General features: G+C 41.3%; 1 protein-coding gene across 2 annotated transcripts in view; it reads right to left on the reverse strand.

Moving 5' to 3' along the window:
• spata5 (spermatogenesis associated 5) overlaps positions 1-21,198 on the reverse strand; it is a 109,920-nt gene that overhangs the window by 8,793 nt on the left and 79,929 nt on the right. The window contains exon 16 of one of the 2 annotated variants that reach the window (XM_005924072.3): positions 12,887-13,051. In XM_005924072.3, coding sequence (XP_005924134.1) covers positions 12,887-13,051 — 165 coding nt within the window. Of the gene's footprint in view, positions 1-7,268; positions 13,052-21,198 lie in introns of those variants that run through there. The other variant, XM_042221739.1, reaches the window with a different exon arrangement.

Consider the following 21,198-nt stretch of genomic DNA (forward strand, 5'->3'; position numbering starts at 1 on the left):
GTGAGTGTATCAGACGGCCTTAATGAAGGGCTTGTTAGCTGGGCTACCGGCAGCAGATCCACTAGACCCGGAGTGTGTGTTTACTATCAATCGCCTTGTGTCTACAGCGGGCTACATCCAGTCCGCCCCCCCCTCCTCTCTCCTGCCTCACCCGCCCGCCCTCCCTCACACACAAACGGCCACATTTACAGGAGCGAGCCCCGACAACTCCCCCTCCACCCCGCCTGCCACAAAACCTCTCCTCCATCACTCCACAAGTCCTGCACACATACACTGCAGTGCAGAGAGGCGCGGGCACACACCCTCTCTGAACACATTGCACTTTCCTGCACTGTGCAGGCATGTGAGCACACATATGCAACACACAGATAAGGTTTATGAGGTCAATATCGAAAAACGTACCCCAAAAAAAGAAAAGCTACACATGCGTCCTCACATGCATGTTTAGACAGAAATGCATGTGCACATACACATACATGTATCCAGTACCTATACATGTAGGTATTAACTTCATGCAAAGACCTACATTCTTGGTTACATAGTGTTTCGTAGAGCAAACAAATTTTTGCATGTTTGCTTAACAAACTGTTAAACGCTCATTTAACCTTCAGAAGTTGCAGCTAGAAGAAGCAGCTTATTCTTTTATCTTCATGACTTACTTATAGGTCATAACTGTAAAACAAGAATGCAGAACAGGCCACAAGTGCAAATTTTTAATAATCAATCCTATCCATAGGTTTGACTAATATTAGGACTGATGCAGAGCTGTCATACCTGATCAACATTTTATATTTTTTTTTCTAAGTGAATACAAACAAATAGGGGGCAGTGATTATAATTAATGTATCTTTAGTTTTCTGCATTAATCAATTGCTCAATAAGATATCAGAAAAATAACGGCATTTGTTCATAAAAATTTCCCATGTTGATGTTTTTAGGCCCAAGTTGACATCCTGCGATATCAGTGTTGACTGCAGATTTTTGTGCTGTAACACAAGACAAAGGGAGTGGGGAGTAACTTACCTTGAAAATATATCCAATCTATAATTAAATATGAACAAAAAAGGAAGAAAAAAAATGTATAACTGGAGTTTAACTGAACTCATAAAACTTTGTTCACTCAGGAAGAAAACTAAATTAAACTTAGGCTCAAAGAGGAGCTCTTATTCAAAATAATCACCCCTAGCCCCACCACAGTATCATCCCCAACCCCTTTACTGGAAAAAAAAAAAAAAAAAAGGGGGGGGGGGGGTTCTGCATCCAATTTTCTTGGAGGAAATTAAATAATACATAAATCAAACGACGTTGGGGGTGCAGAGCCCAAACTCTTAACCAGAAATAAAACATTTCATCCTCCAAAGAAGCAAAGAGGAAGTGTCTGCAGTGACATGCTTCTGCCAAGAGAAACAAGGCCTGACCACAACTCCATGTGAAACCTATTTAAGATTACAAGGCGAGAGTGAGAGAGGAGGTTAAAGAGAGGGAGGTGAGGTTAAGCATGGAAGGAGGAGAGTCACGTGGGGAAAAGGGAGGGGGTGGGGGGATGGAAACATGGCACATGATCATAAATAACAGAGCGGAGGTGTGTGAGCTGTGGATGAACGTGCACATGCTTGTGCTCTCAGCAGAGGAATTTAGATTCCATAGAAAACTCCGATGATGAAATTGAACTCGTGCGGGCTTTCCTCGCCATATGTTACGGCTGAGACAACAGACATCAAGGAAGATATTACATATGTATTCCAGCAGGCAATCAACTCCAATTTTATGCTTTAAAATATTGGTGTTTGTAAAGTATTAACATTTTTAGCCTAAAATCTGAATAATGCCACGATGTTCACACTGTGTGGAAGACAGTGGAACGTGGGACACTGTACTTCAGACTCTGGGTGGCACTTTTCAAATGTAGAGCCATCATTGTTTCCCTCTAGAGAAAGTCTGCAAAGTGTGTGCTTAATTCATTTTTTAAAAGTTGTATTTTATTGCATATATTTTATTTGATTTTATTGCATCACTGCCTTCATTTCACTCCCTGTTCCTGTGTAGCCAGTCAAGACAATTCTAAATGTCTGATTTCTGACATGGTGAGACTTCTCCCCAGTATTGAACTTTACGTTATAGCTTATACTCCTTGGACCTGTAAGTGTAAGCTAACTAACCGCCACGGTGACAGGTTATGACCATTAAAGAGAGAGTAATGTAGTGTAAATAAAAGTAGAGCAAATAAATTGAACAGATCAGTGGGGAAAAGTATTGCAACATGCCTTTCTTTCCTTCTTTTTATAAATTGTTGATTGCTGTAGTGTATATAACACAGCCTGTAACAAAGCCTTGAAATTAAAGAAGGATTAAATATATACCAGTACTCAAACTGATATTATGTTATTATTTATATGACAAATGAGATTATATTTTTTTCTTGCTCTTTTGTACAGATTACAGATTAGTCCCGCTACCTCTGCTTGTTATCATATAGTGAAAATCGGATAGAGTGAAAGCTCTAATAGTCACTCTGTATTCACTATGCAAATAAAGAAACATTTTCTGAACACGTAGGAAATGTTTGTCATGAAAGTGGTGGTTTTTCCTCTGTTAGATGACTCACTGATAATATTAAGAAACCTCCTACAAATACCAAATAACTTGCAGCTCAGGCGTTTCAGTGTTATCATATTAAGCCATTGTCCACTCTATCTTTTGGAATGACCCATGTGGGATAGCACCTGTGTTGGGGCTACACCCTGTTAAGGTGTTGTACGTGTGTGTGTGTAGGGTAGCATTGCTGGGCCTCGCCTTTAAGGGCACATTTGTCCTCACCCCTTAATCAGATGAATGAAAGCTTCGCATTCTCTGTGGACTTGGGAAGGCAAGGATGGCATATTTACCAAACACGCCCACAGTGAAGTGACCTGGAGACAGCTGTGATTGGGTATGTCTGTGCATGTGTGCGTGTGCATGTGTGGTGTGTATGCATTTTGTAATGCCAAGGCAGGTGAAACTCCAGATGTGTCATATGAACATTTGTCTTTCCTGTTTGCTTCATCTTTCACGAGATGCATACTACCTGCATATACACAGTGAATGTTCATGTTATAATAATTTGTTATAATATACAAATTTCCACATGTGGGACTAATAAAGGTTATCTTATCTTATCTTATTAGTGGTATTACAACACTATACACATACATTATATACAAGTTCAAAATTTTAAGTTGCACCAAAAAAGGATCCAAATATCCTGTAAAGCTTCTGAATGTGCTATTTAATATAACTACATTTGAAAATCATTACAATAAGTTAGACTGCAATTATTTAATTTCCAATAAATCTAGTTTTTAATTAAGGGACAGACTAAATAGGCTCTATAAGGGAGAGTTACCTGAGAAGCATAATATCCTGTCTCATGTTCATATACTAAATATGAAGTTACCGTGAGCAGCCGGCTAATTTAGTCTAGCATAGTGGGAGAAACCGCTAGCCTGGCTGTGTCCAAAGGCAACAAAATCTACCCACCACTGTAAAAATGACAAATACCTGTTTTACACAGGGTTAAGAGGCAGATTATTTCTTGGTCCTGATAATTTGCCAGACAACTGGACTCCAAAGAAAGAGAGTCTCCAGGAATTGAAACTGAATTAATGGTGTGTTCTTGTCACTGTCCATTTCCTTTTTGGCATCCTCCTCTAGTTTTATTAGCTACTTTCAGGTAGGTAAGTGCACCCCTCTCCTCTCTTCTGTTTCTCCACAATTTACCATCTTCCTCTTCACGTGTCTCCTCTCTGTCCCTTTCTATGTTCCTACTCTCTTGCTCAGTTTCTTTCTTTTTTGGCTTTTGCTACCCACGTTCTGTCTTCTTTCCTAGCCAAGGGAAACAGCATGTTGGGTACGCTTAAGGGCTTATATTTCCCAGAAAAATTCAATTGGTGCTCACCATGTACTCAGACATAAACCACAGTGAAGGCTTTATATATAAAATGTAAAATCAGGGGCCAATTGGAGCCATTTCTCTCGCTGTGACATCTGGCCTTTTGCAGGCCACAGAAGCTGGCTGGCAGTAGCAGCGAGGGAAATGTTTTCTTTTTTAACCTTTCTAAAAACAACATGTTCACAATGTCAAGAGGTAACAGGCTTGCTGGGAAGGAAGTGAAGTGAGGTGTTTCACAGTCATGGAATTGCAGGGGTGTGAATGGCTTTTTCCTCGCAGCATTTGTTAAGCGCTTTCCATATCAACAAAGACTGCGTCTGAGTGACAGCGTGACTGTGTCGGCGGTCGGTCAGTCACACAGAAAATAAAACGCAGACACATGAATGCAGTCAAGACAAGAAGTTAGAGCATATTTCGGCAAATACCTGCCAACTTCAGACCAAGTCAGACGCACTTTCCACAAAAGCTGACAAGTTTATTTGATGATTGAAGATCTTTTTTCTTTTTTTTCCATGGCTAATATCTGATTCATACATTGTGTAATGTCACTGTTATTCAAACAGCAACACGTTTTTGTTGATGCATTTTTTTTGCGCCTGTGTCCTTGGTGATAAAAATCTTTGCAACAACAAATACCAGGCCATAAATCAGACAGACAACACAGAGTCAGAGGAGGAACAGCCACAACCACAACAGGTGTTAAGAGGAAACCATTTGTCTTCCTGTGAGGGTGGTTTTACTATGTGTGTGTGCGTGTGTGTGTCTGTCACAATACAACAAGGCTGTACTTACAATCAATTTCTTTTTTTTTTTTTTTTTTTAATAGTCGCATTGCAGCTACTGCAGATACTGCTCGCCTGCTCAGGTTTCTATTTTTAATGAATAATTTTAAAAAATCAAAACTACTTTTATATATTACAGAAAAAACAAATCACTGCTTCATCAAACTACATCATAATACACTCTGACTCAGTTGACTGGGGTGTGCAAATGTGCTTAGCTATCTTGTAAAGGGGAGTATTAAGCTTTGCAGGCTGGATCTGCCTTATTTGTGTGTCCCGCATTGGAACAGACTTGCTCTTGCCAGTGTGGAAGAAGAAAAAAAAACATTAAGAAAACAATTGCGCCAGTGAGTTTGAATGGATGTCAGCCAAGCGTCCCAGACACCTGGGCTTGGACCAAACAGCTCTCCCCCTGTTGGAGCGAAAAGACCCACCGCTATGGAGGTCGCAGCCGGTCAAAGGCATCTGTGGCTGAACACAAAGATATTCTGATACGGCTGAGCGCTGCAGCTTGAAGTTTTATTAAAATGCCTGAACAACCGTCCCCCAACACACCCCCTTTTTTGGACATGAATGTTACAGGGCTGTGAGATCAGCAGGAGGGCACCCAGCAGGGTTGGTGCTGCCTATCACTTGTTGCCACCTCTACGTGATCTGCATCTAAATACTTTGAGCTGTGTCCTTACTGTGATCATGCTGAGAAGTCTTGATATTTAGCTTTTTCTCAGCAACTTGTCAACATCTGCCAAATGCTCATTACTGCGGTGTTTTTATATTCCACTTCACGGAGGTCACTTTTCAATCAAGCACCACGGGGAGGTCTGTGACATCCAATGTTAATAGAGTACGAGCTGCGCACTCAGGGACTGTCATTACTCCTTTTAATGACTCAGTTCATTTCCTGTTTATTCAAAACACGTTGGAGAGAGAAAAACTTCAATACTGCGCATCTGTGGATTTTTCCAAGGAAAGAAGCCCTAAAAGCAAACTGAAATTTCCTATTTGCTTGGTTATTAGCAAAAAAAACATGTATTTTCAAATAAATTTAGTCAAAGGCTGCTCATGTTTTAGGTCCGTGGCCCTTTCTGCCTTCACTTGTCTGACGATGCAAAACAGTGACAATCTGCACTGAAGCTTCAGGGAGCCAAAGCTCTGTCATGGAACCCGTTTTTCTCGTCTGGTAATCACAATAGTTCAAGAGTTCATTGTGTTATCCATTTTCAGTTAAGGTGAGGGTTACTTAGCCCTAATCAATCATTCACTCAAGTCATGTATCAGACACATTTATGCAATTTGTTTTTTTTAGCAGAAGCAGTTAAAACCAGCTTATTCCTACAACTAGCTGTGCAAAACACTGAATCCCCTTATCCCCTCCTTCCAAGCCATGATTAGCTAGATTGTCATTTCTACCGAGGAAACAGGCTGGGGAAACATACCTATAACTGAAAAAAGTTCCTGTGGGGTTATGTTAGGTGTTACCCTAAATACCACTTACACATCAAGACTAATATGACATCTTCCTAAAAGACGGAGGAGAAAATGTTGATTTAATAAAGAACATTCAGAGCTTTGAATGCCTTTCAGACCCCACGCTACTTTTATAATGCTGAGGGTCCAGGTTCTGGGGCCAATCGATAAATTATAGCGTTTGATTGTTTTTTTTTAGTTTTCTGTCCAAGTTTTACTGCATTGTCCATCTGTTTGGGATCATAGTCATGCTGAAAAAAAGTTATTGCCATTCAGATGCCTAATGGTTTTGCATGGTGGATCAAAAACTGACGGTACTTTTCTGTGTACCATATTTTTCGGACCATAAGGCACCGGATTATAGGCACACTGTCAATGAACATGTCTGTTTTCATACATAAGGCGCACCGGATTATAAGGCGCATTAAGCGAAACAAAACCGTCAGATAAGTCAATCTTTACTCAACTCGTTCTTCTTGCTTCCTGCACTTCCGTACCATTGATTTATTAACGCTGCATTCTCTCGCAGCTGCTCTATTCCTGCGTTGTTGCAGTATATTAATGACTAACCTCGTATTGTGGATGGATTATCTCAGTTGTTCTCCTGACTGAAGTTTGGTCTGTTTACAGCATCCTGCCATGTGACTGCATTTGTCCCTAACCATCGGGAGCCCTCACATTAACTTTTATTGAGTGAAAAAAAAAAATTAGCATTCATCCTCCAGCTTCACTGTGTTTATGTTACAATCAAGTAGCAAACATATACCAGCTAGTGGAACTTTGGTAACCCTACAAAAGTCAGCTGTTTAGTTTTCTGTTTTCATTTATGTTGGAAGTGATAGGTATATCATGTTTAGGTGGAAACCAGCTAGCTAACTTCCTCTCAGTGATGCCGCAGTATTTGTTTGACTTTGGGACCTGAACCAGACGGAGTTTTGGACCCAGATCACTCCGCGAGGCTCCTGACTATGGTAGCCATAATGCTACGACAATCCATCAAGCGGTGCAGCTTCGTAGCTTACCAAAGTTGTAATAAAACATTTTTTGACAGATTTTTCAGCGCTGTGTACGAATCATTTCGAGGTCAGTAAGCACAACCAGAATTCATACATAAGGTGCACCGGATTATAAGCCGCACTGTCGATTTTTGGGAAAATTAAAGGATTTTAAGTGCGCCCTATAGTGCGGACAATATGATAAATCCATCAATTCTGGCAATCTCTCCAACACCACTGTCCGAAACCGCAAACCATGACAGAGACTCCACCATGTTCTACAGACAGCTTTTTAAATGCTTGAATGATTCATATGTCAGCGTTAAGTGGTTGATCGGGGGAAAAAATCATAAAACAAAAAAACAAGAAAAAAACCTGAAATTTTTACTGTTTTTAAACAAATGCAAAGAAAGAAAAACAAAACAACTTTTGCCCTGATGGCAAACACTCATTCTGGAACGAACATTAAAGGAAGAAGAAAAACAGCTGTGAAATTTGATATGGCTTCTTTTTCTTCTTCTTTTAAATTAAGGTACAAACAAGGCCTGGAACTGACTTGGTACATCTGACAGGGTGCAATAAATCCCCGGGGTCTTTTCCTGTCAGGACTTGATCAGAAAAGGAAAAAAAAATAGCATCACACTGTTTTTCAGAAGCAAGTTAAGCCCTTCTTCTCCTTCACGACAACACTCCGATTACAGTATCAAATGCTGCTTCTGTTTGGAGGAGCGATGGCAGAGGTGAGGAGGGAAAGCCAGAAGCAATTTTCTAGGATGAGTATGAGTTAGAAGTGTGTTGAGGAGTGTTGAGGGTGGAAAGTTTAGTGGGAAGCTGAGGGTTGTGAAACCAGATGTCACTCCAGGCAGGTAGGAAGACAGGTGATTTTAACAAGCTTCTACGGCTGAGCAGACAACTACTGTGACCTCTTGAGTGACCTCCACACCTCCTCCTCTCGAGATCCTGCCTCCTCCTCCTCTCAGACAAGTTTGAAATCCCAAGAATGTAATTAAAGTCAAAGCTTCAAGTCGTCATACTGCCATCCCTGAGGACTGAATTGTACTGAATTCATCCATTTGTGCATTATTTCAAGTTCTATGTGAACCATATTTGATACGATAATATATATAGTAAAATATTCACTATAAAATTCCAGTTTTAGTGGCTTAATGACTGAAGAAGTTGGACAACAATCAGGTGACCTGTGAACTCTGAACCAGATGGATAAATCTGGGGTGAACATATACAAGAGTTCACCAGTCTGAAACATACTGGATACTTAAACATGTGTTTTTTCCCCTTTTAGTTAAATAAACCCCATCAACACCAACATTTATTTAAAGAATTACATTTTACTGATAGAAAATGTCTCAGCATGTCATCCATTCTTTTGAATGAAACTGAACTTTGTAAGGCCAGTGCTGCTGAAGAGTGAACCATTTTGGACTAGCATTCAGCCGTAACCAAAGCACCATGATGACACTTCTATACGACCAGTAGACAGAGGGAGTGTGAGCTGAGCATGCACTCTAAGGAAGTGCGAACAGTCAGAAGGGAGAAAAAGCAGCGACAGTGTGTATGGAAACTAAAAGTGGACTCTGCTTAGTTGCCTCTAGCTTCAGTAATTATCTTGCTGTTGATTTATGAGGTTCCAATTTGTCCATTTTGGTCCCTGCCAGCATGAGCTCGATGCATTGCTGACCAGTGCTGTGGCTCACCAGGCTGCTTGCAGCATTGCCAGCAAGCATACCAGTCATTCAGTCACATGGAGACGGAAAGGTATTGCTACCCATAGAGTTGTAAAAGTTTGACCGGACTAGATGTGTGGTAGATTATTACAATGCTGGCTGAAAAAGATACAAAAATATGTTTTCCATATTTCCACTGATTTAATTTAATGTTTGAAAGCAACACAAACATATCTGCTGCTTTGTCATTGCTTTGTCTGAAAGTAAGAGTGTTTGGACTTTATGACGTGCCTGAAAACCATCAAATAGTTCAGTAAGTTTTATGTTAAGCATGCGTTCAAGACATTTGTTCAAAAAAAAAAGTCAATTCTAATAATGTTTCTAACCATGTGCAAAAATGTCCTGCCTCATATAAACAAAAGTTTTTTTTTAATGTTTATTTAAAGTTGGTTTTCTGTCAGGGGGAGGTTTATTCTTGTATGTTGAACAAATTGGATAAAAATAAAAAAGTTAATAAATTGTAAACAAGAAGTGGTTGTGAGCGCTTGTGTCCTGGTTGATTACTCTCCCCACTTCTTTTTGACAGCAAAGGTCCTTGAGCTATCAACAACGCAGATGGATCGAGTTTACTGTAAACTGTGGTGGATGTTGCCATTCTGAAGCATTTTAGGATTTATGGAAGAATAGTATGCAGGTGAAAAATCTTTTTTTAAGAGTCCTTCAACATAAAGGCTGTGTGACCTTTTTGCACAAATGTTTTATTAATGTTCCTGTTCATTTGGGGAGCTAGTCACGTTGTCAGCAATCGACATATGTGTATATATCATTTACCTTTAGATGTGCTGTATTTCTTCACTGAAGCTTTGAAGCTTTTTCTTTCTAAACACACATCATCTTCAGTGCTGTGATGTGTTATCTGTATCCTGTTTCCTCACAAACTTCCCCTCAGTGATCAGGGGAGTCTAAAGTTTCATTTAATTTAATATGATCTATAGGACAGGTACGTAAAATAAAATGCAATGGTACAACAATGGTGAGACCTGGTTTTTTCCACTTACGAACTCTTATCAGCTCGACTGTGGCATGCCTTTGAATTTTTTTGTGGTTTCAAGAGCTCAGTGGCAAGTGACTGCAAACCTCCATTCCACAGATGAGACACTATACCAGAAACCCCGGTGTTAAACACAACACCTGATAGTAAGGGATTGGTTTCCTAACTGCATACCTCCTCCAGGTGTACGCCTGCTTTAGGCTGATTTTTAGGGTGGGGGCTGACAAGTTGGGAAGGAGGGTAGATGAGGAGTCTCTACTATAACCTCCCACTGCATATAGGGATGTCAAAAGTAAAAGACAGTTGAAAGAATAGTAAGGAAAGAGTGGGGTGAAAACAAAACAAAAAGGACAGACTTGAACCCATCCCTAGCAACAGCCTTCAGCATATGGACCACCTGCTTAACCAGGTGAGGTGCACTGACTGCGTATTTGCGTGCTTGGTTAGTGAAATCATCTCAAGTCATATAAACGTTTTATCCTAAAAAAATTAAGAAATGTTCTTTGTCCTGTGTAGGTGTGGTCAGCGGAGTTTTGATTGGCAGAATAAACACAAGCAATCGGCGCAAATGTATATTTGTTTTAAACTTCAGAGCGAAGTAAAAAAATGGCCTCTTCAGCCAACTGTCTAAAAACAAAAGATAATCAGCATACATCAATTAAACAATGAGAAAAACAGCAGGCCTCACATCTGATAGGAGATGAAAACGTTTGGTCGTTTTTGCTTGTGAAATGACTCACTTCATAATATTTATCACTGCTCTACAATCCAGATCAAGGGTTGGGCAAAGCCTGAGGAGTCTTGGTTCATATGACATGTTGTGCAAGCGTAGTGGAAATCAAATGTTGTTTGCAAATGCTCCACATAGCGAAACTGACAGGCCGAATGAGACAATTGTTTAAATGTGGGAATAATAGAATCCATCCATCCGTTTTCTGCTTCTTATCAAAGTCCAGGTCACTGGGGCAACAGTCCCCGGACCTCCCTCTTCACAGCCACTTTCTCCAACTTGTCAGACAAGAGATGTGCTTTCTCCAGCGTGTCCTGGGTCTGCTACAGGGTGTCCTCCCAGTCGGACATAACTGAAACACCTTACCTAGGAAATGCCAGAACCATGTTTGATGTGGAGAAGCAGAACCCAGAGAACGAGAAAGGATGAAGCCCTTGGTCAAAGGCTGAGTTGAGACACCCTAATTTCTGCTACCCGTGTCTGTGATCTCAATCTTTTGGTCACTACCCACAGCTTGTGGCTTTAGATGAAGATGGGAACAATGATCGGATAGTAAACTGACTGCTTCACTTTTTAAAAAGCGCTTTATGAATATGTAATTGGGTGCTTGAATTAGAAAGTACTGAAACTGAGTAGAAAGAGTATTAAGCATAGCTCCATTCACTTTTTCTTCGACCAGAGACTTGAACTCCACTTCACTTCCAGTTACTCATTCCCATCCCGTTGTAGACACACCACCCTTTTCCATCAGAGAACCATGGCCTCAGGGTTGAAGAGCTATTTCTTGTCCCAGCCATTTCACACTTCACTGCAAACCACCTGATTGTAAGCTAGAGGTTGTTGCTCAATTAAGGCAACAGAAGCACATGATCCACAAAAGTCTGACACAAAATCCTCAGTCCACGAGACACACAATAAACTTATGAACAGAACTGGTGGCAAGGGGCAGCCCTGGCTGTGTTTAACACCCACTGGGAATGATAACCATGCTCTTACAGTGGCTGGAAAGTGATGACCAAACAATCCCAACTCCAATCACCATTCTGCTAAAGCAGGGATAACCGAGCACAAGACAGTTTCTCCTGAAAGGCTTGTTTGCTCTTGTGCGTGGTTGTTAATGTGTACTAGCAGTTTATGGAGTGAAGTGGGTGTTGTTTGAGCCATACACTGAAACCCTGAATTTCTTAGACATTACCTGACTGAGATGCATTCAGAAAGAATGTCTGACTCAGTTGGTTTTGACATTAGCTGGTCTTTAATCTACCAGCTTTTTTGTGATGTTAGATTGTTTATGGCAAAGATGATTACACAGTGGATTTGTCCGGCCTTTGACATGCACTTTCCAAAGTGCACAGTGGGTAACTGCGACGTCTAGACCTGATTCTCCTCATATTGTCTTGACTTCATGTGTTAAATGAGCTTTAGCATACTGGAAACTTCAATTTCATGCATCTCAAATTATAGCTAAAGAAAAATTGCACGTAATAACACACAGTGGTATTAAGTGACAAACATTTTATTTCCTATCACGTCTATAACTTTTCAAGCTGAATTAAAGCAAAGTTTTACAATTAAGATTAAGATCTATAAACAGTATAAATTTGAAGGTCAAGAAAAAACAGGGATTTTTAAAAAAATATCAAAAACTAGATCTTACATAGGAAACAGTTTATTTTGGCCAAATTGTGATGCACTGGTTTCACAATTTCTCAGAACTTGTGAGTTACTTGTGCCATGGAGAACAGCAGCAATTTCTCTGCTCGAGACAATGTGAATCACGCGGGAGACAAATGCAGGGAGACAAATCTGTTACACAAAGAACTGTTTGTACGATTTCTCCCGGTCTGCTGTGAGATCACGAGGGTGCTCTGTGACACAGTACAGACACGATGCAGACATCACAGAAAAGCACAGTAACATCTTTCTGCAATTCTGGCTACACTCACAATTTCTTATTACGTGCCAGAAGTAGTAAGAATGGTGTTGCAAAACAGCAATAAAGCATCGATTTCTAAGTCAAAGTTATTCTTTTAGTGGATCGAGTCTGACATGTGGTAGAGAGATGCAGATATCCAAACAATACAACCTGCTGGGTAACTGCATAATTTTTTTTTGTGTCCCAATTGTCAATTTTGGTAACTGGTAATTTCAAGAATTTTTGTGTGTTTGCAAAAGACATATTGTCCCCAACCAAAGAAGACCATAGTTGTGATTTTATGTGCATGCAAAAGATATTCCTAAAGCTCACCTCAGCTCCGGAATAATTGTTGGTCTGAGTCACCAGGTGGTCAAGAGACACATTTTCAGCAACAGGCATATTACGAAACTGCAGAGAAAATATTTCCTTTCGGGTACGCGCATCTGGAAGCGGCACGTAGACAATTCGGTCGAGGCGACCTGGACGCATCAGAGCCTGTGGGACAGAAAAAAGACAGACAGCATCTGTTCTAAGGTCATATTTCAAAAATTGCGACACATAAAGGGCTTTAAAAATGTTTTCAGCATTATTGCTTTATTTCAACAGTGTTTCCTTTGTACATCGCCATTCTTATGTCACAAAGATACTGTCATGACACTATGTTTCTGACCTTTGACCTTATTGCTGGTTGCTTGTTAAGCTGTGAAAAAATAGTTCAGTCCACTCCTGAAATAATTGTACGCCTATTTAAACAGGACTATAAAGCAAATGCCTGATATACAAACTGTGAAATTTGAGATTTCCACTTCTGGCGTCAGCGTGGAGACAATCTCCCCGTTATCTGATAAACCTTCCACTTCCTACAGATCACATCTCTGTGACCCCAAAACAGTCCTTGAGTACCCAAAGCTGCCGCTGTCCCGCTTGTCAGACGTCATTAAGTGGCAGGCGCCTCTCAAACTCAGACAAGCAGACAGACTGACAAACATGTCCTGCCTCCATCTGCTGTCCTCAGCCAGGCCGTGACAAGCTGCAGTGTGGTAACCCATTTGACAAGCCAACTAGCTGAGGAGCAGTGGGTTTGGGAAAATAAATGAGCACAGTGTGAACTGGCATTTATTGGTAGCAATGGAATGAACTATAAACAGAAAACGAACATCAACTGAAACTCAAAGTTTCTTTGTTGCTATTCTCCCAAGAGTCAGTAAGTCCTGAAGGCCCTGGCTCTGAGCCAGACAGGCCACAGCGGGGCCAGACTCTGGCCTGTGGAGCCGAGACAGGAGATACTCACAGATGCAAGCCATACAGGAGGCCATGTCAGGAGTGATCAGTGAAGGTTGGAGGGACTGGACAAGCAGCCTTTGAACTGTTAGATACTGCGCTTCTACCTCTGCAACTCTCCTCTTTTACTTGCAAAGAATATGAGCATCTACTGTACGTCATGTCATCCTGTATGTTTGAGTAGGAGAACAGAACAATCAGCACATGCTACGAGTTCAGCTAACTAGTGCATAAGCACTCTGTGAATCTGGGTTTTAATAAGGTTGATATTTAACTCACTTAACAAGCAGAAATGCCAAACATCTGCAAAACCTATATTCCATAATTTAAAAAAAAGGGAACTCTAGGTGCATAGAATTTTCCAGCTTAAAAAAATGTAAGCAAAAAAAAATCTTTTCTGCGTTTCATTTGAAGACCACCTGCTCGATAAGTGTCTTGGAGGAAATTTCAGGTTTGGAGTTTTGTTTTACGGTTTGCTATATTTCCCCTCTGGATAGCAAATTCCAGTTTACTGGGGTGATGGATAGTATCCCAGCCTTTTATCTACTGGTTTTCCTGTACATGTGTATGGAACATGAGAGGACAGAAACCGGAGACGAATGTTAGTAGCTACCTTTACGTATCCACAACAGAGTAATGGGTGACAAAGGAGCCGTGGCTCATGACAGCAAACATTCTTGCTTTTCAGGTCTCTCGACTCTTACGCTTGATTACAGAAAGGTGGGTGGCTATCTGTGACGGTAGTGTAACAAAATGGATAGAGAGGAATAACACCACGAAGCAGGAAAGGGGTGGCTGCTGCGGTGACATGCTGGGAGATAGATGGACGGGTGGCTGGAGGGCTGCAGTATTAAATCAAAGATGTAAGGGCTTAAGGCCTAATAAGGTGCATCTGGCAAAGCAATTATAAAACAACACCTGTGGGATCAGGTTTGTTATTATGTTTCTTCCTGTGGGATAACATATATTGTTGGTACAAAACTGTGCTCGAGGCGTGAGGTGATTGTAGTGGGAACTTTAATCTGTGATTGTTTGTCACAGCAAGTCAAGCCCGTTGCAGCACAGTATATTGCATTATGCAGAGGACGTGCCAGGGACACTTCCTGAGTTGCTCTCCCTGGAAGTATCGGGCGGCTGCATGCCAACACAAACCTGCTGACCCCGGACTAAATAACTCAGTCACTCCCACACACGCTGACAAACACATTCGCATATGCAAGCGTGCATGTAAGCACACATATATTCCAATAAACTCTCCTTGGACGGATCGTTTTAATTTCCGATCCATTTTCCTAGTGCAAAAACACCACTTTGCACTTTATCAGCTATTAATTCTCTCCGCACACATAATGGAGAAGTGCCTGTAGCTTCCAGGCACTCGGGCTCCGAGGGTTCCAAGACGCTCCCGAAAAAGCAGAGCCGACCCTCAGCTTTGAGACTGCTAAACTCATCTGACTGCCCTGGAGGGAAAGAAAGGCTTTTTTTCTTTCCTCCCAGCAAGAGCAGGGGGCCCATCCATCACTTAACAAGATATACTTCCTGTTCTCAAGGATCCGGGGGAGGTGGTGGTGGTGTGGTGGAATAAGAGGAGGAGGAGGTAAGGAGGGGGGACCCCAAAAGACAAATACTTGGCTTGGCATGTCGGGCAAGCGTTGACGGGCTCTTTTCGTAACGGCATCATTCCACCTGAAGTCTTGGCTCCGCTGGCAGAAGGCAAGAAAAAAAGGAGTCAGGCGAGGAGATGAGAGAGGAGAGGACAAAACCAGCCAGACCAGGGCACTCAGACAACCCACTTGAAAGGACAGCAGGACCAAAGCCCTGGAAACAAACACAGATAAGTTGTGTGGGAGACAGCAAACCACCACAGACAAAACCCAGTTGTATAAATTCCCTGCTGTTCTAACATGAGTCTGCATGACGGATTGCATCCACCTTGTTGCACCACTGACATGATAGGCATCATTACACACGAGCCATTAGTAATTAGAAATGCCCCTAGGTAAAAAATACCAACCACCTTTAAGTCAACACAGAACCATTTATATACCACTGAATCTAGCAGAGTGTGCACTGTGGACTTAACCCCAGCAAAATGTATGTTGCAACGCTGAGAAAGTTTGGAAAAACATGTGGATCAGTCAAGCTGATTAAAAAGCAAACCAAAAATAAAAGAGAGAGAGACAAGAGAGAGAAAAAACTCATCCATGCTTTCTCCGCCAAGTTTCACTGCCGATAACAACAGTAATCATTCCAAGGCATTGCAATCCTCCACAAGAAGTGATTACCCCCTAATGACAGACGACTTCCTATCTGCGAAGGCCGGTACCTCTCCTTAACCAATGAGGAATGCTGGGAATCTTTTCCTTAGAGCGTTGTTCCTAAGCACATTCTTGGCCAGCGTCAATCTGACCCGCTCTGAGCTATGTCTACAAACTGTTTACAAACGGACGCCCCCGCAATTCAGGTGTCTTATTCTTAGATAGAAACTTAGACTTGGTGTGACTAAATCAAGATCAAGATCTGCTTTGTTACTCACGACGCCTTCAGATCAAATGAAAAACGAAATGAAACACTGGGTTTATGAAACTGAACATGATGACTAAGTTCTTCCCTGCACATCTGGTGCTATCTCTGTTTTTCCAATAAGCTGTTTTCAGTGGCACTTTTTAAAATGTAAAGCATGATAGCAGGCTGTCTGCATGAATGAGAGGTTTGCCTGAGGAGACATGAGATGACTTTGTTGCCTGCCAGAAGGCATTTGCTGTATGTGGCTTCCTAACCTGTCAGTCTGCAATCCTTAGAGGCCTTGGTGAGTCATACCGACTCGGAGATGGGCCACCCTGGATTTATTCCGAGCACACACAAAACAGAAAATGCAGAAAGCACGATGGGAACACAGAGCTCACAGAAAGGTCAGCATTCAGACGCAGTAATCTTAGATACAATGCACTAGCCGAATACCAGTAAATGTTACAGACTGTCAGGTGTCACTGGTATTCTTAAAGTCAAGATTGCTGTTATATCTGTGAAAGTAACACAAAATTGGAAAGATGAAGATTTTTTGCAACAGCTGTGATTCAGTGGATGTCCTCTTTCAGAAAAATCTGGTTTACAAAGTCCCAGCTCAGGAACAATTTCCACAAAAACACAAATCCAGAGCCAGTTTGTTTCTTTCACAGTTTTCAAGGGAGCTTCCTTTTACAGATGAGAGACCTACTGAGCCTCACATCGATTGTGCAACATGCATGAGTGGAAGACTGCGTGGCATCTGTGTCACTTCCGTGAAATGTGTTATGTTCTGATCCTTCCACAACATGCCAATCATTAATCAAAGTGCCTTACCTTTCACTTGCTAAAGTGCAAAAAGGGAAGGAATTCAGTCAGTCACACCTGGGTGTGTGGCACGTCACATGCAGCAGCAAGTCATTAAAAACACTGCACCAGTGTTTTGTGGACTGTACTATGTGCAAAAATCAGGCACCTATAACCTTAACGTACTGCAATGATTGCTAGAAGAGTTATAGTTATTTTATGGATATACATTTCCGTTGTTCAATTTATGGGAGAAGGAATGACTTCCTCTCATATTTCTACCACAAAGTGAACCTGACTTGGATTTTTTTAACCACCTGGATTCAACATATTCCTTGTTGTTCCCACTAAACTCTTGCAGAGAGTGGCCTCATTGTATAAAAACCTCTCCAAGTATGTGAAAATACCCTTGAGCTTTATTTCGTCACTCTGATTTATGTCAGAGTACAAAACAAGCTATCAGCCGGTTCTGTTTTTCAAATCCTTCAAATCACGCAAATCCGATTTGCATCTACAGAACATTTTGCCCAAGCTTCCTTTCACAAAGGTGACATAATTCTGATCGAGGCCACGCTGTCTTCATAGAGACACTGGACCTTCTTTATGTCAGTCTTGATTTCGACGTGAGAGAGGATCAGAGAGAACTGGAGCGGAGGGAAAGAGAGAGTAAATCAAGGAGAGAGGGGAGGGGACAGCAGAGCAGAGAGGGATGAGAATGACAGAGGAAGAAAGTAAGTATGCGGTGAGAGGTGGAGAGAGAGAGAGAGAGCGAAAGAGAGGAGTTGGCAACAGCTCAAAAACATGAGAGGCTTTCACTCTGGATTTTGCCCTTGAGTCAAACTTGCATCCGGCAGGCGAGGCCACCGTGTCCAAGAACCAAATAACTCTGCCGCTGTTAACCCCCACTGTCTCACATACTCGTGCACAGCCAAGAGGAAGTAAAGATTTAGAGTTTTAAAATAAAGTATAAACCATTTGAGCAAGTAATATTTTCTTTTAGAGAATAAAAAAAATCATTTTTTATCACGGAAAAAGAAAGCCGTTCGGGACAAAAGACACTTTTTTGAAATATTTAAAGTATTTGACTCCAAAATACTGTATGAACTATAAACTTTTACTCTTAGGGCCGCACAGCATAATAAATCAAGACATTTTCATCAAAGATAACATTTATGACTTTTTATGCCACCAAATGGAAGTCATTACTTCCGTTTCTATAGCAGAAAACTAATTTTACAATATTTGTATATAAAATCAGTGGTGATTGCACCTTACCTGTTGACAGAAATAACACCCTGTGCCTACAAGTGTGTAAATGGTGTATAGAATGTGTTCCTTCACAAAAGATCGTGGGTTGGGTTCCAATAACACTCACTAATCTGGGGTTTTGTTAAAAGCCTCAATGACTGTTTGAATGCTTGCATTTCTTGTCCTAAAGCACAGCTTTTTTAGAAATGCCCCAGAGCGCCCAGATTTCAGGAAATTAAATTAGTTTGCTGTTATTATCATAAAAAATGACCCAAATTTTCCTTAACACACACAGGCAGATGGTGTTTTTCTAGAGTGTTGTGATTTTAGATTTTTATTTTCTTTTTTAAATTTGTAAACTAAGCAGGAGGCTCAAAACCTAGAAACAGTGCAGTCATGTGCATGCACAGTGTAACTGGGCAAATAATTATTACAGAATTAGATATCCCACCTCTTTTACCTTTTATGTGCGTTGTGTAAGCAGGTAAAGGGGACATGATCAGGGAAGGAAGGGGGTAAAGAAGTAGCAGCAGCTGTGTTGTTGCTTCCTTTGGGTTTAGAGGGTGGGGATGGGGGGTGGTGTCAGCCTTACACCCCTACAGCTGTCCTGGAGGTCCACGATTGTGTTGAAACTACACAAAATGGCCAGCCCTCACACCTCAATGAAAATAACACTCTTTTTGAAAGGAGTAGGTAGGCAAAGTAAGTGCATGTATGTGTGTGCGTCTGTGTGAATGAGTGAAGGTGGGGGCAGTAATTGTCAAGCAGAAAAAAAAGTGAAGAAAAGCAGAGGAAATAAGACCATGACCATGTTGAAAAGTCGGCTCATTGGAGCCCAAAATAAAAACGCAGTAAAGCGCCTGCCATAAAACACATGTATGTTTGCTTTACAAAGAGGCGTTTCCTGTGAGCTGTCCACAGTTCACAGTTCAGTTCTATGCAGCCTTGCCTTTGGTGTAAACTCATCAGGGTCTGGTTTCCATAATGTGTGAGCACCCTCCAAACTCCCTGGTCCAGTAGCTGCCTCAAACAAATCAGCAGCCACAGCCAATGAGCAATGTTTCCCTACAGACACTTTTTCTGGCTTAATCCATTTGTCTCAATCGTGACTTTGAGCTTGCAAGTGCTACTGTCACCCTCTGGTAGACTGCTGGTATTCTTGTAGAACACATGCTTGTGTGTCCATGTGCGTATGGAGAAGGGCCATCCAACAGACACAGCCAACAACAACAACTTAAACCTGCTGATTGCAGCACCACTATAAAATCTGAAACTGTGCCATCGCCCCAAGTTAGCCATATATAAAAAGGTAAATCACTGAAAACCAAATACAACAACATTCAGAATTTGTGCAGTCTTCATAGTAAGACTGAAGTGATTATTTGATGGAGACATTTATCCACTCATCGTGCAAATAAAGACTCACTTTAATGTCATAGATTAAGAAGATTTTCTTTCTCACATTTCACATCCACTCACTGTGTGTTTATACATCACTCTGCATTTAATTACAAATTACTATTAATCTCTGGCTCTCTTTCACAGCATATCTTTTGTCCCGTCTCCCTCCCTTCACCCTCAACTGGTCACTGCATGCCTGCCTCTCCATCAGCCTGGATCTGCCTGAGGTTTCTTCCTGTTAAAAGGGAGTTTTTCCTTCCCACTATCGCCAAAGTGCTTGCTCAGAAGGGGGTCATCTGATTGATGGGATTTCTCTATAATATTGCAGGGTGTTTACCTAACAATATCAAGTGCCCTGAGGCGACTGTTGTTGTGATTTGGTGCTATATAAATAAAACTGAACTGAATTAAAATGAAAGGCAGTCAAGAACGGCAGATGCAAAGATGTTTCACAGAATTTCCCATTAAAACTAAAACATATCTATAAATAATGTCATGAGCTGCTTAAATATCCTCTACAGAGGTTAAGTATGTGGCTGAGGACAAAAACATCCTATTGCACCCCCTACCTAAATACACGCATGTAGAAACATGCATCTGTAGAAAAACTCCATCTGCAGCATGCAGCAACACTTACACACCTCACACATCCCCATCCTGCACACATACACGGAGGCCCCACTTGCGCGGAGAGACAGACTGCAGGTGCCAGGCCCACCTCGGGGTCCCTGCCGGGCTCTCGTTAGGCCTGGTGCCATTCAGGCGGCTCCTAACACGCAACCCTGAGTGCTTTGTGTTTCTCTGACAGCCCCTGTCGTCCTCTGGATGTAGTGGTGAAAAAAAAGGAAAAGAGGAAGACTTCAGAGATTAGTGCTTTGAAGAACTTGACAGAGAGTCACTGTATGGCCTTGTACAGTTTTAAAGGAGTATGACAGTTTTGTTTGGCTCATTTGCAAAAAAAAATATCATAGTCTCTAACATTACTGTTATTTACACATTTTTTTCAAAGAATGGCATATATATCGCTCCCAAAAGAATTAACATTCACTTGTCGGGGTATAAAGTTGCTTTAGATAAGAAAGAAAATAACCACTGTTATTCCATCGTGTCTGTTTAACTCTTAACATTCACACAGTTGCATGCAACCTTCTTTGGAGCCCTTTTAGGAATTTTACATTGGTTACGCTGCCGATTTTTCACAGCAAAAAGGGACTTAATAGAAAAAAGCAACAAAACAAAGAATATCTGTAACACCAAATTGTATTTATTATTAGAAATGTAAACTCTTCTGGTGTTAAAAACAGTCCCTCTTTATTGTCAAGTTAAACCAAACCAGAACCCTAATCCTAAATGGGTCATTGGTACATGATAGGAATTCAAGGCTTTTCAAATAAGATTAT

Source organism: Haplochromis burtoni, unplaced genomic scaffold (genome assembly GCF_018398535.1).
Source record: "Haplochromis burtoni strain Fernald_Lab_line unplaced genomic scaffold, NCSU_Asbu1 Contig_73, whole genome shotgun sequence".
Taxonomy (NCBI): Eukaryota; Metazoa; Chordata; class Actinopteri; order Cichliformes; family Cichlidae; genus Haplochromis; species Haplochromis burtoni.